At 45.2% G+C, this 15,703-nt stretch overlaps 2 protein-coding genes across 8 annotated transcripts in view; one reads left to right on the top strand and one right to left on the bottom strand.

Moving 5' to 3' along the window:
- The window catches only part of TRRAP (transformation/transcription domain associated protein), a 168,688-nt gene extending 159,594 nt beyond the window's left edge, over nucleotides 1-9,094 (top strand). For all 3 annotated transcript variants that reach the window (XR_010342808.1, XR_010342807.1, XR_010342806.1), the window contains 2 exons: nucleotides 5,196-5,460; nucleotides 7,270-9,094. The gene's annotated coding sequence lies outside the window, so the exon portion shown is untranslated. The remainder of the gene's footprint in view (nucleotides 1-5,195; nucleotides 5,461-7,269) is intronic.
- The window catches only part of SMURF1 (SMAD specific E3 ubiquitin protein ligase 1), a 118,937-nt gene that overhangs the window by 12,741 nt on the left and 90,493 nt on the right, over nucleotides 1-15,703 (bottom strand). For 3 of the 5 annotated variants that reach the window (XM_021671673.2, XM_021671674.2, XM_064376428.1), the window contains exons 6-14: nucleotides 13,761-13,836; nucleotides 11,129-11,370; nucleotides 10,281-10,365; nucleotides 9,828-9,905; nucleotides 8,458-8,604; nucleotides 7,299-7,497; nucleotides 5,366-5,469; nucleotides 1,795-1,909; nucleotides 53-231 (exon numbers count right to left, since the gene is read on the bottom strand). In XM_021671673.2, coding sequence (XP_021527348.1) covers nucleotides 53-231; nucleotides 1,795-1,909; nucleotides 5,366-5,469; nucleotides 7,299-7,497; nucleotides 8,458-8,604; nucleotides 9,828-9,905; nucleotides 10,281-10,365; nucleotides 11,129-11,370; nucleotides 13,761-13,836 — 1,225 coding nt within the window. The remainder of the gene's footprint in view (nucleotides 1-52; nucleotides 232-1,794; nucleotides 1,910-5,365; nucleotides 5,470-7,298; nucleotides 7,498-8,457; nucleotides 8,605-9,827; nucleotides 9,906-10,280; nucleotides 10,366-11,128; nucleotides 11,371-13,760; nucleotides 13,837-15,703) is intronic. The other 2 variants (XM_021671676.2, XM_021671677.2) reach the window with 1 other exon arrangement.

Below are 15,703 nucleotides of genomic sequence, written 5' to 3'. Positions count from 1 at the left end.
GGCGGTGGTGTGCCCCACGCCAAGTGACCGTGCACCATCAGTCAGTACTTACAGGATCCACACCAGGCTCTTATGCAGCTCCGGGTCCACAGATTCCAGATCCGAGAGCTGGATGGGCTTTCCCAGGAGCTGCTTATAGAAGGGCACCGTGAAGCCCCCATTGATGTAGTGCCCATGGAACACAGCCAGCCCCATGATCCGCCCCACAAAGTGGAAGTAAGACAAGTGGTCCTGTAGGGGGCACCAGAAAACACAAATTTGTCAGCACAATGCTGGTCAATGTGGGAATCTCACTCAGCCCCAGGCTTCTTGGGAAAAGTGTCCCAGAGGCCACCAGACTCAGACTCACAGGCCCCGCTCATGAGCAAGTGAAAGAAGGCTGCTTGTGTAGCTGAAATTTGCATAGAGTCACTGGACAATGTTTTGTATGTTTTCAGGGCCAATACCTCCTCAGAGACTATATAACTTGCAGAGGAGCCCAGTCCGGTGCAAAATGAAAATGCAGAGCCCATGTTCAACAATGACTGAGCATTTCACCTTGGTGACAACAGAGAATCAAACCAAGCGTGGGGCCTTGACACTGCAGGGCCTCGGCATCCTGCAGGACCCACGCCCAGGAAGCCAGCCCTGCATTCCCTCCCACTGCACGAGTAAGACGAGGGCAAGCCCGCTTATTCTTCCACCACCCCTCCCTTGATCCAGAATGAAAGGAATGAGGGAGGGAAGAAATTCTAAGAAGGGGGAACAAAAAGACCACAGGAAAATATGTATGAATAAGCCAAGTAAAATAAACAATTCTAGGCTGGGCATGGTTGCCCATGCCTGTAATCCTAGCACTTTGGGAGGCTGAGGCGGGCAGATCACCTGAGATCAGGAGGTCGAAACCAGCCTGGCCAACATGGTGAAGCCCCATCTCTACTAAAAATACAAAAATTAGCTGGGTATAGTGGCACAAGCCTGTAATCCAAGCTACTCGGGAGGCTGAGGCGGGAGAATCGCTTGAACTTGAGAGGCGGAGGTTACAGTGATCTGAGATCACGTCACTGCACTCCAGCCTGATCAACAGAGCAAGACTACGTCTCAAAAAAAAAACAAAAAAAAAAACATTCTAGACCCAGAGCCATCTGGTTTTTAACTCAGGAACCATACGCTTCTGCTTTCAGGTTTGAATTATGTTCATCTCAGAAAATGAGTGAAAACTCTGCTTCCATGTTGGTAAAAGGTTCTTCCACATTTGAATGCACAGGGGAGCCTGTCCCAACTTCACCTCAGTGGCCTGAGCAGGACGCTGGTGAAGGCCGTGCCGCCACAGGAGGAGTCCGCCCCTGGCCGGTGGCCCACCCTCGGGCGGAGTGTGCAAACACCACACTGACTTCCTCATCTCTAAAACAAGCACCCTAAGGGTGGCATTTGTGGCTTAAAAAGCCAGTTCTGGAAAGATTCCAGTTGTGACTGGGAGGAGGCTGGACTTCGGAACCCACTCCTTAGAATGTCACCATTAACAAATACAGTCATCACACCAGAGTTCCCTCAGTGACCATAAAGTGTCCTAAGTATATGAACAGCTCAATCTCACCTTTCATCTCCTTCAACACAACATGCCCAGTGATCACAATCTCTGAAAATACAGGATTGAAATCCATCTTAATCCAGTTTGCACTTTACCTTTCCATGCTTTGCTTACCACTGCCTTTGATTAAGTCTACAATGAATAAACCAAGAACGGAGAATGAAACTGAAAATCCACCTCAGAAATTCTCCAACTCAGTTCCCCCTTTGTTCATTCATACTTACGGGGTTGATTGAAGAATCTGGATTTATTTGCAACATGTAAATATTGTCTGTAGAATACTGGAAGAGCCCATAATATGGATTCAGCATTTCATGGCACAGCAAATAAAGCCATTCCCTAGGAAAAAACAAAAAACATTCATTTTATATGTGCTAAAATTTCTACATTTTTTTTTTTTTTCTGAGACAGAGTCTCACTCTGTCACCAGGTTTGGAGTGCACTGGCGCGATCTCGGCTCACTGCAACCTCTGCCTTGCAGGTACAGGTGCATGCCACCAGGCCTGGCTAACTTCTGTATTTTCAGTAGAGACGGGGTTTCACCATGTTGGCCAGGGTGGTCTCAAACTCCTGACCTCAAATGATCCACCCACTTTGGCATCCCAAAGTGCTGGGATTACAGGTGTAAGCCATCACGCCAGGCCCGAGTTACTATTTTCTGAATTTTTTTAATGTTTGCATCATTTTATTATTTTTTTAAAACTCCAAAGTTCAAAACAGTTAAGCAAAAAAAGAAAAAGAAAGCATTTTAAATAGAGATTGTATGATTCAGTGGCTACACTCAGGTTGTGATAAGCCCAGCTAGCAGCAGAACCCTTAGACAAACACCTGCGGCAGATACACAATCTTTTATTCATTCTACTCAAAACGCCTTTTCAATGGATCACATTAAGATAGCAGCTCCAAATTTTATTTGGACTTTTCAAACAAATGAGAGAGAACAGGGAAGGATAAGCACAAATGTAGATAATCTGTCCAAGAAAATTGTGCGAATACACAAAAAACATTAAATGAAAACAGTTCTGTATTGCACTCAGAAGAACAGAAAGGAACTGCCGGAAGAGACGAGACTCCGAATCCTATAAAGTCTCTTTACTACAAAGCAACAGTGCTGAATTTTCATTCATCCCAAAGTTTGGAGTTTAGATTTGAGAAGAACCTTTTTTGAAAAAGACAAAGACCTGCAATCATCCAGACAGGAAGTGATTACAATACAAGCAAACAATCTGACCGAGCCATGGACGATGCAAAGATACAATCAGCTCTGTTCTGGAAGTGGTAAGGGAAGCAATAACTAACAGGCAAAAGAGAGCGGCTACAGGAAGGACTGTGGACTAAATACTGGGGAAATGAGTGTAGCCTGGCTCTCACAGATCAGATAACGAATCCACACCTGCACATGTGTAATCCACATGCAACTGACTTCTCTCCACCCTCTCTGAGATAGGCATGAACCCATTTAGACGGGAGGAAGACCAAGCTGGAGGTGGCAAAGCAGGGATTCTCAACTCTTTCTACTCCAGCATCATGCCGTTCAAGGGGACGTCACAAAGACCTATCTCCACGCAGAAGACTGGACAACTAAGGAAAACACAGAAGGAATGTAACTCCTACCAAACCAAACCAGGGAGTCCGATGGCTAAGTCACAGACATTTCAGAACAACCAGAGAAAGGAAATGTGCAAAGAAATTAACAAAAAGTAAAATTCATTCATTTGGTACATATTTACAGAGATAAGTGTTCGCTGTGTATTAGGTGCTGTTCTAGGAACTGGGGATCAGCTGTGAACAAGACAGGGTTCCCGACTGCATGCAGTTTGAGTCTCTTGGAAGATGCAGACGAGAAACATCACACCACACACCTGTGCGGTGGTCACAGCATGACAAGGGATGGCGCCGGAGGGCGCCAAGAAAAGGAAAGCTATGAGACACCCAGGACAATGGCCCTAACCCAGGGAAGCAGTGAAATCTCACAATGACTGCGGCACAGAGGAGCGAGAGAATCGTCATCAGGCTGCACAGAGGCCTCAAGGGAAACACAGGGGGGCTGTCAGAAGGTATGATGTGTAACCGTCCTGGAGGACTTTGAAGTTCAAGGGGCAATGGAGACAATGAAAGCTACTGGGGAGGGAAGACGACTTTGGGAAGCCGAGGCGGGAGGATCACCTGAGGTCAGGAGTTCGAGACCAGCCTGGCCAACATGGTGAAACCCCGTCTCTACTAAAAATACAAAAATTAGCTGGACATGGTGACTCGCACCTGTAGTCCCAGCTACTCGGGACTGAGGCACAAGAATCACTTGAACCTGGGAGGTGGAGGTGGCAGTGAGTTGAGATCATGGCAGTGAGCTGAGATCTGGCCAGTGCACTCCAGCCTGGGCCACAGAGTGAGACTCCGTCTCCAGAAAAAAGAGGAAGGAGAAATTATTGGAAAAATTAGAATTTGCTCCAAAAAATTAAATAAATTCTAGAATACTATTTAACTCCTTAATGGACAATATTTACATTCATAATATAAACAATATAAACTTTCATCCCTTTACAAATAATTGGTAGACAAGCATAGGAGACTGACCAAATTTTGGTTACAGAAGAGAATGTAAATCTTCAGCCTTGACAATGTAAAAGTAATGCTATAGATGACAGAATTTACGAGGCAGAAAGAATGCTGAAGAGAAAGTTACAAGTATGAATATCCTGTTCTTATGCAAATGAGAGGTCCAAAGATAATGTCTCCAGTTGACAAATCAAAAAATAAATGTGAAAGCACAGGACATAAAGTTACAAATGATGGAAGAACTAAAAAGACTGATATTACTAAATTGAACATAAGAATAATTAGATTCAGTCTATCTTATGTATATGCCCATAAATCATTAAATCAGGAAATAACAAGATACCTATTCAAACAAAGAGCTAAAAGAGTTAAGAAGCAGTCGTCTCAACCAAGCACAGTGATTCATACCTGCAATCTCAGCACTTTGGAAGCCCAAGATGGGAGGATGGCTTGAGCCTAGGAGTTTGAGACCAGCCTGGGCAACATAGTGAGACCTCATCTCTACAAAAAAACTTTTAAAAAAGTAGCCAGGCATGGTGGTACACATGTGTAGTTCCAGCTACTTGGGAGGCTGAGGTGGGAGGCCTGCTTAAGCCTAGGAGGTTGAGGCTGCAGTGAGCTATGATTGTGCCACTGTGCTCCAGCCTGGGCGACAGAGCAAGACCCTGTCTTGTAAAAAAAAAAAAATGACAAAAAAACCCACCCACAATTGTCTTGAAGGTGAAAAGAGGCAGGACATCAAATAGCAGCTTTTCGTCATTCTATTCTGTTTTTTATATCATTTTCTTGAATTATTTTGACCAAAATTTCAACATTTTATTTTACAAAATTCCTTTGACACAAATGCAATTTACATGCACAGATGCAATCCCTGTGGAGAGGAGAGCAAGGCTGCCTCCTGTGCTAATTCAGGAACATGTCCCTTATGTTTCAGATGAAGAGAGTGAGTTTAAAGTTTAATTCTAGCTTTACAAGAAGTCAGTCAGTGGTGACGATCATGGCTATATTCTGGTGGGTTATGGCAAGAGGCTGGCACGAGCATGCTCTGAGGAATTCTTATTCTCAGCAGGGTGGCTGAAGCCAGCGCATGATGGCCTGACTGCTCCAAGGATACATCAGCCCTGCCCAGGAGTGCTTGGTGATGAGCACTAGCGAAGGGCAAGTGACTTCTCTTGAAAAAACTGTTACAACTATACTGAAATCCACGCAGCAGAGAAGGTGAATGAATTAGCAACTCACCTCGCCACTCCACCGTAATCCAAACCTTCTTCCCCACGGAATTTCACCATGAGCCGTTTTTTCAAATCTTTCGGTCTCATCTTCATTATCTGGCGGTAAGACTCCTGAACATCAAAATTACAGTTTCAGAGAGAAGAATGGTTCTTATTCTTAAAGTTATAAAAGGTTATTGATAATGGAGCCTGGTTAAGAATAAGCATTCATTCCAATTCAAGCTTTATCTGGCTCCTAATTAGAATGTTTCTTTGGCATCTGGTCTATTCCATCATCTTTTTTCTCAGTTTCTCCCTTTGAGACAGCAACAAAACAAACAATGCCAGGAAACACTAACCTGAAGGGGACCACGTGTCTGTTTTCAGTGAATCACCAAGGACTTAGACAGATCTCACTAGAGTTGATTTTTCTCTGTATCAATTAATATCAGTGCACACTATAAACAACTTAGGCATTGCAAACAAAATCAAGACTTTGGGAAGTCTGAATGCTAAGAAAGTTCTGACCTGTTTTTATATCTAAAATGAAAAATCACATTTGACTTCCCACTGAGTCAAAAAGCAAAAAAGATTTTAAGTTTTTAAGTAAGACATAAGGTGGCTTAAGCACTGCACAGAACACATGTGACCTGCCTGCTATTTCCTCTGACTCAGCACTTTACGTAGACGCTGCTGCATGTTTGTAGATACATTCAGTGACGAGGCACTGAAGAATTTTTCAGCTTTAAATTTAACGAAATTCAAACTCCAGCAACCCAGCCAATGTGTTGGCTCAAGCCTATAATCCCAGTACTTTGGGAGGCCGAAGTGGGAGGACCACTTGAGGTCAGGAGTTCAAGACTAGCCTGGCCAAGATGGTGAAACCCTGTCTCTACTAAAAATACAAAAAAATGTCTGGGTGTGGTGGTGCATGCCTGTAATCTCGGCTACTTGGGAGGCTGAAGCAGGAGACTTACTTGAACCTGGGACATGGAGGTTGCAGTAAACTGAGACTGCACTCCAGCCTGGGTGGCAGAGTGAGACTCCATCTCAAAAAAAAAAAATCAAACTGACAAGAAAGAGGAAACGATCTGGTAATAAAGTCAATACTTCAGCACTTTTCTAGCCCTGCAACAAGGGCAGACGTGCAGCAGACAGGGCTGGGCACTGTGGCCAAGCTGCCCATCCAACACCCAGGCCACACCTCGCGGTGGGGAAGGCGCTCGCCTCTGGTGCTCCTGCAGTGGCTGTCACCCAGGGAGAATCTGTGCTCAGTCTCCTGTGATCATTTCTGACAGTATCTCCACAGAGGAGGGCAGGAAATGGCCCAAATGCCATGGAGATTTTCCTGTATGGTCGGCTGTCTTGGGAAAAGGGCCTAGGCTGTTTAGGGCCCTTCCTGCAGGAAGCTGTGTAAGGGACAGAGCCTGTCCCAAGAACTACCTGCTCCTCGCCAATTTCCATAGGAGAAGCAGGACGGCCCCCAGCCCTGAGCTGCTCTGAGAAGGATGGCCCTCAGATGACATCCCTACACAAGGACACAGGAGGGAGGCTGCCTGGCTCTGGGGAAAGTGCAGATTGCCAGAATATTTCACCCACATAATGTAGACGAGGCAGTTCCCATTATTTTTGAGAATTTTTTCAAGTTTCTGTATATTCCTCTAGATTTCCCCTAGAGGTGAAACTATTTAGAGTTTCTCCATTTTTACCATAAGAGGAAATAAATACCGTTCCCTCCCTCTGCACAGGCTGTGGTCCTGACAGACTCTCCGTTTCCCTCAGTAATCAAATCAATACCTGAAATACCAAATACAAAGAAGGGCTCCCTGAAATGGAGACATCACCCACAAAGCAGTTCACTGAAAGCAGCCCCTTTGAAACAAAGGCGTCTGCAATTCCTTTGTCTAAATCGCCTTCTTTGTTTCTCAACAGGGTCTGGGCAGTGGCCCTGAACTCTCTACCTCGAAGATTTCTTCTCTGGACACTTCGATGCGGCAATGACCAGCTTGGGGCTGCTGAAGGGACAGTTCGTGTCTGAGGACCTTCAGCTTCTGGACTAGATCTCTTTCGTATCTCTGGGCAGGAAGCTCCTCGTCCTCCACAGAGCCCTCGCTGGGCAGTGGCAGCGGCTGGCTGGGCTCCTTGAGTTGGCACTGGTGACTTGAGAAGAAGAGACACAGAAAGTCACTCCAAAGCCCCAGCAAGAAAGCTGCAAGCACCCACACACGCGACAGGGTTGGAGGAGAGAGCTTGCTGCACGCAACTTCAGGCAGAATTTGCTTCCCTGATGACATAACCATGTACCTTGCTAGCTGTGTCAAAGTTGCTGATGGCCATAGTAGCCCAAATATAGGTCTACAGTACAGTAAAGGAGGCACCCCAGGCCTGGCATGGTAGCTTACACCTATAATCCCACCACTTGAGGAGGCCGAGGTAGGAGGATCACCTGAAGTCAGTAGTTCAAGACCAGCCTGGCCAACATGGCAAAACTGTGTCTCTACTAAAAAATGCAAGAAATCTGCCAGGTGTGGTGGCGGGCACCTATAATCCCAGCTATTCAGGAGACTGAGGCAGGAGAATCATTTGAACCTAGGAAGTGGAGGTTGCAGTGAGCCAAGATCGTGCCGTTGCACTCCAGCCTGGGCAACAGAGCAGGATTCTGTCTCCAAAAAAAAAAAAAAGCTATGTGGGATGTTTGGCTCTGAGAACACAACAGGACTGGATCACTAAATATGGGATCCAAGATAATTCCCAGTTCCAAGTTACCCAGTTACCCACTGTGCAGACACTAAGGGGATATCGCATTTTTCTACTTCTCAACCTAAGGGCCACGGGTGTCTAAAGTGCTGCATCAGGAAGCTTCCTTCATGAAGCTGCCTAACACTATCATCTCGGTAAATTTTACTTAGGCTGCAAGTAAGAAAAGGGGAGCAGCAACATACGGCTTCAGTGCTCTTCACAGCTAATTTAACAGTTCAAAATGTGCAATTAGCCACCAAATGTTTGACCACGCTTATTATCCAACCAGCAAAGCAGTAGATAAATTCAGAAAAATACCAATCCAAGAAGAGATTCAATTCTCAATGAAAGAGGTCAGCAAAACAAATGTTTAAGTCTTACTTCATGATGTGGTGTAACCGTGGGTCTGTAAACTGGGTTGTTCGGTTATTATGATCTACAAAATATATCCTCCCAGAAACTGTACTTCTGACTTCCCAGCCTGGCGGCAGTGGTCCAAGTTCATCACAATTCACACTGTTAAGGTCTCTACCAAAAAGGAAGATATAGAGAGGTTGGTCCAACTGAGTACAAAGGAATGAGATCAAAAGCCACAGAAGCCGCAGAGGTTCCTTATCAAGGTGTCTGTCCCAACTCTGCTGAGATGGACCTTCGTGGTGCTACTTACGCCAAACCTCTACTCAGTCCAGACCCTTCTGCTGCAAACAGCAGCAACATCCAAGAGATTAAAAATGGAACTTTCAGGCCGGGTGCGGTGGCTCACACCAGTAATCCCAGCACTCTGGGAGTCCGAGGCAGGTTGATCACCTGAAGTCAAGAGTTAGAGACCAGCCTGGCCAACATGGTGAAACCCCATCTCTACAAATAATACAAAAATTAGCCCGGTGTTATGGCGGGCGCCTGTAATCCCAGCTACTTGGGAGGCTAAGGCAGGAGAATTACTTGAACCAGGGAGGCAGACGTTGCAGTGAGCTGAGATCACACCATTACACTCCAGCCTGTGTGACAAGAGCAAAACTCCATCTCCAAAAAAACAAAACAAACAAACAAAAAGGAACTTTCAGAGCTTATAACCATGATAAGGAACAGGGGCTCCCCAGCAAATATAATTTCTTATATGAAAGAAGGCCCAAATAGTAGGGAGTATCTTAATGCTGCTGGAAAGCTATCTGAATTCACAAGTGTAATTAAATGCTCAAGGCCAGAAAAGTTTCTTCATTGAAAAGCTCCCAGACAGCACCAAGATTTTCAGGGCTAAGGAAAATACAGGAACATGCATCCAGAAACTCATGATTCTAAACAGTTGCACCAGAGTAAGGCATTCTCATGGTCAAATGGGGTTTTTGTTAAACAAGTATTTTCCATTCTAAGAATGATTAATTATTCTCTTGATTAATAATTTCAACACAATCTACAGTCAGATGGGAGTGCAGCTTTACTGACCAAGATGTGTTTCTAATTAACACAAAAGCCTGCCATTTCTAACAGTGGGTACTAAAGAGATACCTCATTCATTTGCAGGTAATATATTTCCATTCTCATTAGAGGTACTGAATCATAAATTGAACACAGACTTGGAAAATCAAAGACAGGAAGTTTATTCTCAGATGAAACAGATTATAAATAAAAAGGAAATAAGCATTACTAAAAATCATATTCGGTAGTAATGCTATTCTAAAAGAAAGAAAAAAAAAGCAAAGAAAAGAAAAAAAGAAACTTAACTCTGTTATGGGATGGGGGGTCTCTCTAACCTGGGCTCAGATGTATGGCCTTGTAGAAGGAATTCGTATAGAAAAGCTTCATCTCCCCCAGGAATGGTCCCCAAGGGACTGAGGCACAGGGACAGTAAAGTAGAAGAGAGAAAGGGTAACAAAGTCTTTATATTTCCTTGACTTATTATGGAAAATTTTAAGCATATCAAAAATGAGAGAGACCATAATGAATCGCTGTGAAACCAACTTCAACAGTGATCATGGTCAACCTTGTTTCAAAGGTCAACAATGACTCATGGCCAACCTTATTTCACACGTACCCCTGTCCACTCTCCCCCCACCCCAGCTTATCTGAAGCAAATCCCAGACATCAATAGCATCTCATTCATCGATATTTTTAGTTGAAAACGAGCAACACATCTGGAAGGGTATTGGCTTTTCAAGTCAACTGCTGGAAAGACAGCTTGGAGGGTGTGCCTTTCAGAAGCTTACCTTGGTATCCTGGGGTCGTGCCACGTGCTAACTCCAGTCTGTGTGTGCAAGAAGTAAACCTGGCCCTGGACTGTTGTTCTTTGTTCTGCACGAGAAGTTGGGAATCCAAATTAGACAAGTTCAATTCCAGGGAGGGTTTGCCACCAGCCCGCTGTGCCCTCACTTCTGGTACCGTCTAAATCTAGACAGCACTCCCTCTCTTATTCCGGTTCTTCTCTCTGAGGCGGCCAAATAATCGCTTCTTCTCAGTCTTACCCCATGCCCTCCTTCCCAGAGCACTACAGGGCCTGCATCTTGCCTACATGTTATCTTGGTTTGCTTTGGTTTTCACTTGCCTAAGATTTTCACGATTTTGAAACTGGAATATTTGGAGCAATTGCTGAAAATTCGTCATTAGCTAGATTTCGCACCATTTGCTTCCAGTTCTGTCTTTACACTGCCACAATTATCAAATGGCATAGCCATGCGAGCATCAGCATTTATACACAAACAGGCTACTCGAAAGGGTTAGAGGCCGGGCGTGGGGCTCACGCCTGTAATCCCAGCACTTGCGTGACTGAGGCAAGCAGATCACTTCAGCCCAGGAGTTAGAGACCAGCCTGGGCAACATGGTGAGACCCATTCTCTACAAAAAAAAAAAAAAAATTAGCCAAGCATGATGGTGCCTGCATGTAATCCCAGCTACTCGGGAGGATCGCTTGAGCTAGGGAGGTCAAGGCTGCAGTGAGCCATGATCATGCCACTGCACTCCAGCATGGGTGACAGAGCAGGACCTTGTCTCAAAAACAAAGTCAAGCTGTTGGAAACAGGGCAGATGGCACTGGCCATAGCAGGGTACATTCTCTCACCGTAGCCCTCAGGCAGTTCCGGGGACTGGTGGCCATGTGGTCGGTTCTGGGGCGTCTGCAGTGAACCTCGCACATCAGGGTTTCGAAGTCGCTGTGCCTGAAGTCTTTGATCTTGACTTGGGGACTCCACGAACCTGCAGTTCCCTCCTCCAGCGGCAGCACCGGTGCTATCTGTGTAAGGGGCTGGTTCCTCCATGAAGCAGCTGAGTGGCCTCCCAGGCCCCGAGTCTTCATACACCGTTCTGAAAGGGACGAGAGCAGGTAGGCATGGTGACACCATGGAGGAGTCACAAGACCAGCGCCTTAGCGCTAATGTCCTAGGGGACGCCCTCACATATATTCCTTTAATAATTTCGAGTGTTCCAAGGGCCTGGTTTCGTAAAAATTCATCATGGGCCACTCAAACAGAAAGACAGACACTTCTAAGAGGAACAGGTGGCCAGAGTGTCACCAAGGCCAACTGTACAATTTCACCATAGGGGAGACTGGAATGAATGGAAGAAACCAGCTTTACACTGTGAGGAATTCGTGAAATGAGATTTCATATTTCTTAATTTAAAATCACATCCAGGCCAGTGCGGTGGCTCAAGCCTGTAATCCCAACACTTTGAGAGGCTGAGGCAGGCAGATCACTTGAGGTCAGGAGTTCAAGACCAGCCAGGTCAAACTCCATCTTTACTAAAAATACAAAAATTCGCTGGGCATGGTGGCACACGCCTGTGGTCCCAGCTACTCGGGAGGCTGACGCACGAGAATTGCTTGAACCCAGGAAGCAGAGGTTGCAGTGAGCTGAGATTGCGCCACTGCACTCCAGCCTGGGCAACAGAGTGAGACTTCATCTCGAAAACAAAATAAATCACATCTAAATACTCCATTTTCCTTGTTATTTTACTCTATAATGGAACTCCTGGTTACATAAAATACCAAAATGCCTTTAGGTAGTTTTTAAATTTGAATCTTCAACCCCTAAGCAATTGTGAAGACAATTTACCTTAATAGGCTACTGTCCCTTATAAGCAAATACTTTTATAAAATCTTTGACTGACAAATTTCAAATATGTACATAAAATTAAGAGACCAGCACAGTGAATGCCCCCGTATCCACCCCTCCCAGCTAACCATCATCCAGCGTCCACTTTTCCAATCCCTCCTCGCCAGCCCCATTTTATGACTTCATCCTTAAATATTTCAGCCTCTAAAAGGGTCTGCGTTATGCCTCTAAAAGACAAGGACTTTTTCCATGATCACAACTAAAAAATGTTCATCAAGTTTTTAAAAAAACAGGCCAGGTGCGGTGGCTTACGCCTGTAATCCCAGTACTTTTTGGGAGGCCAAGGTGGGCAGATCATGAGGTCAAGAGATCGAGACCATCCTGGCCAATACGGTGAAACCTTGTCTCTACTAAAAATACAAAATTAGCTGGGTGTGGTGGTGGGTGCCTATAATCCCAGCTACTCAGGAGGCTGAGGCAGGAGAATCGCTTGAACCTGCGAGGCAGAAGTTGCAGTGAACTGAGATCGTGCCACTGTACTCCAGCCTGGGTGACAAAGCAAAACTCTGTCTCAAAAAAAAAAAAAAAAATCAAACACCACTGTTCAGATTTCTCCAACTGTCTCATAAATCAGGATTCAAAGTCCACACTTTGCATTTGTAGCTATGTCTCAAGTTTCTTTTAATATGAATTGATGCTAGGTTCTCCCCTCCTTTCTTTTTCTTGCAGTCTATTTGTTGAAGACACTGGGTGTTCTGGCCCATAGAGGGCCCCATTCTGGATGTTTGCTGATCGCATTCCCCTGGGGCCGTGAGACACATTCCCAGTCCCCTGTATTTCCAAGAGGTGTGTTCATGTTGGATCATCTCTTTCGTGTTGTCAGCGATGATTAATGATTGTTGGCCCGGTCCGTTAATTCATGGGGGGCTGCAGCTGTGACAGTGACCAGTTAGAGTTCACCAGTTTGTTTTCTTTTTCAGCGTGTTGAGTTTTTTTCCCCGTCATTGTGATCCCCGTCATTGTGAACCCCGTCACTGTGAACCCAGGGATTTTTAATATATTTGATATGTTCCAATTCATTGCAGTTACAATTCTTTTCTTTCCTTTGAGCCAGGGTCTTGCTGTGTCGCCCAGGGTGGAGTGCAATGGTGCGATAAGGGCTCACTGCAATTTCAAACTCCTGGACTCAAAAGCAATCCTCCCACCTCAGCCTCCCTAGGAGCTAGGACTACAGGTGCATGCCACCATGCCTGGCTAATTTATCTTTTTATTTTTTGGTAGCAACAAAGTCTCACTATGTTGCCCAGGCTGATCTCAAACTCAACACCAAAGTCTCGGCCCACCTTGGCCTCCCAAAGTGCTAGGATTCCAGGCAGTTATAATTCTTACTGATGCTCAAACTCACCCATCTTTGGCCCACGGGAGCCACTTTAATTGGATTCTGCGTCTTTCAGGCACAACCCCAGTTGTTTTTACAGCTTCTTTTATAGACAAGTAAACTGTTCAGAGTTTTATCCCAACATCCTTTATGCATCTCAAGCACTCCCCAGAGTGACTTAAGGAGGGAAGGACACTTTCACAGAGGCCGAGAGGTTAAGACAGCAGAGAACTCGGTCCACCTCTCGCTGTGGTTATACGCACCCTTCATTTTCTAGCAGGCCTCTGCAGTCCACCACCGAGCCGCCGGTGCCGATTCTGTCTCGTGTCTGTAAACTAACTAAAACAGAAAAGAACGACATGTGTTAAAACCCAGCGGGGTTTACATAATGATTAAATACAGTAAGTCATGGCTCATTTAGAATTTATGTACAATATCCGAAAAAAACGAGGCGTATGTGTATGTACACACACATATACCTATGCTTTCACATACGAAGCATTTTATTGCGGTAGCTGCATGCTATCTGTAATATTTCTTATAAATGTGGCACAGAAAAGGGTCCTATGTTACTCCTGGTCTACATAAAAATAACAATGTGATATTCAGTCCCTTAAGAAGATTGATGATTGATTGATTTATGAGACGGAGTTTCACTTGTTGCCCAGGCTGGAGCGCAGTGGCATGATCTCAGCTCACCACAACCTCTGCCTCCCAGGTTCAAGTGATTCTCCTGCCTCAGCCTCTGGAATAGCTGGGATTACAGGCATGCACCACCACATCCAGCTAATTTTGTATTTTCAGCAGAGATGGGGTTTCTCCATGTTGGTCAGGCTGGTCTTGAACTCCCGACTTCAGGTGATCCGCCTGCCTTAGCCTCCCAAAATGCTGGGATTACAGGTGTGAATCACCGCGCCTGGCCAAGAAGATTTATTTTGTAAGAAGACTTTTTTTGGGCTGGGCATGGGGGCTCATGCCTGTAATCCCAGCACTTTGAAAGGCTGAGATGGGTGGATCACCTGAGCCTAGGAATTTGAGATCAGCCTGGGCAACATGGCAAAACCCCATCTCTACTAAAAATACAAAGATTAGCCAAGCAAGGTGGCATGCGCCTGTAGTCCTAGCTACTCGGGAGGCTGAGGCAAGAAAATCGCTTGAACCCAGGAGGCGGAGGTTGCAGTGAGCTAAAATTACACCACTGAACTGCAGCTGGAGTGACAGAGCAAGACTCTGTCTCCAAAGAAGTTTTTTAAATTTAAAAACAAAAGAATTAAAAATAAGTTTTTTTGGAAGGGAATTAAGTCTCACTGTATTGCCCACCCTTGGCCTCAGAGTAGCTAAGACTACAGGCACATACCACTGAGCCCAGTTTTTATTTCTTAAGAACATTCTGACTTAAGTTTAATAAAGACACAGAGAGGCTGGGCACGGTGGCTCACGCCTGTAATTCCAGCACTTTGCGGGGACAAGGAGGGTGGATCACCTGAGGCGGGGAGTTCCAGACCAGCCTGGCCAATATGGTGAAACACCATCTCTACTAAAAATACAAAACATTGGCAAGGCGTGGTGGCAGGCACCTGTAATCCCAGCTACTCAGGAGGCTGAGGCAGGAGAATCGTTTGAACCCGGGAGGCGGAGGTTGCAGTGAGCTGAGATCGTGCCACTGCCCTCCAGCCTGGGTGATAGAGCGAGAGTCCATTTCGAAAAGAAAAAAAGAAATTCCACACGGGAAAGCATTAGGTGAGAATTTTGACATTATGGCAGATTTCAGGGTGTATGCCTGTAGTATTCATTTATCTTGGGTTTAGTCTACATAGGACAATACCTAAAAGCTTTGGAGTTACCATCACTCCAGTGTGCTGCAGAGAGACTGTTTTCTTTGATTCCATGTAGTAAGTGCTTACAAGCCAATATTTGAGTTACCCTAAAATACTGAAACAAATGAGTAGCTAATAGGATGAGCTATTAAACAGCTAAATCACTTCCAACAGACTGCCTCTAGCCAACACTTCATAACATTAGCACATTTTAATTTTTCATTCTAAATAATGTAATCCCCTGACTGTACAAATCATATCACATGGAATTCTTCACAACTCTTTGCTCTTTACTCATATGATGGGGCTTCCAGAAGAAACTATTTCCCAACTCTCATATGTGTGGCCACCATTCTTATCTACCCTTGCATAATACAGTCACAAATGTA

This window comes from Aotus nancymaae, unplaced genomic scaffold (assembly GCF_030222135.1).
Source record: "Aotus nancymaae isolate 86718 unplaced genomic scaffold, 86718_ANA_hifiasm-v0.15.2.pri h1tg000015l_0, whole genome shotgun sequence".
Taxonomy (NCBI): domain Eukaryota; kingdom Metazoa; phylum Chordata; class Mammalia; order Primates; family Aotidae; genus Aotus; species Aotus nancymaae.
Note: the sequence above shows the minus strand (reverse complement) of the source record. Positions and strands in the feature narration are given on the sequence as shown.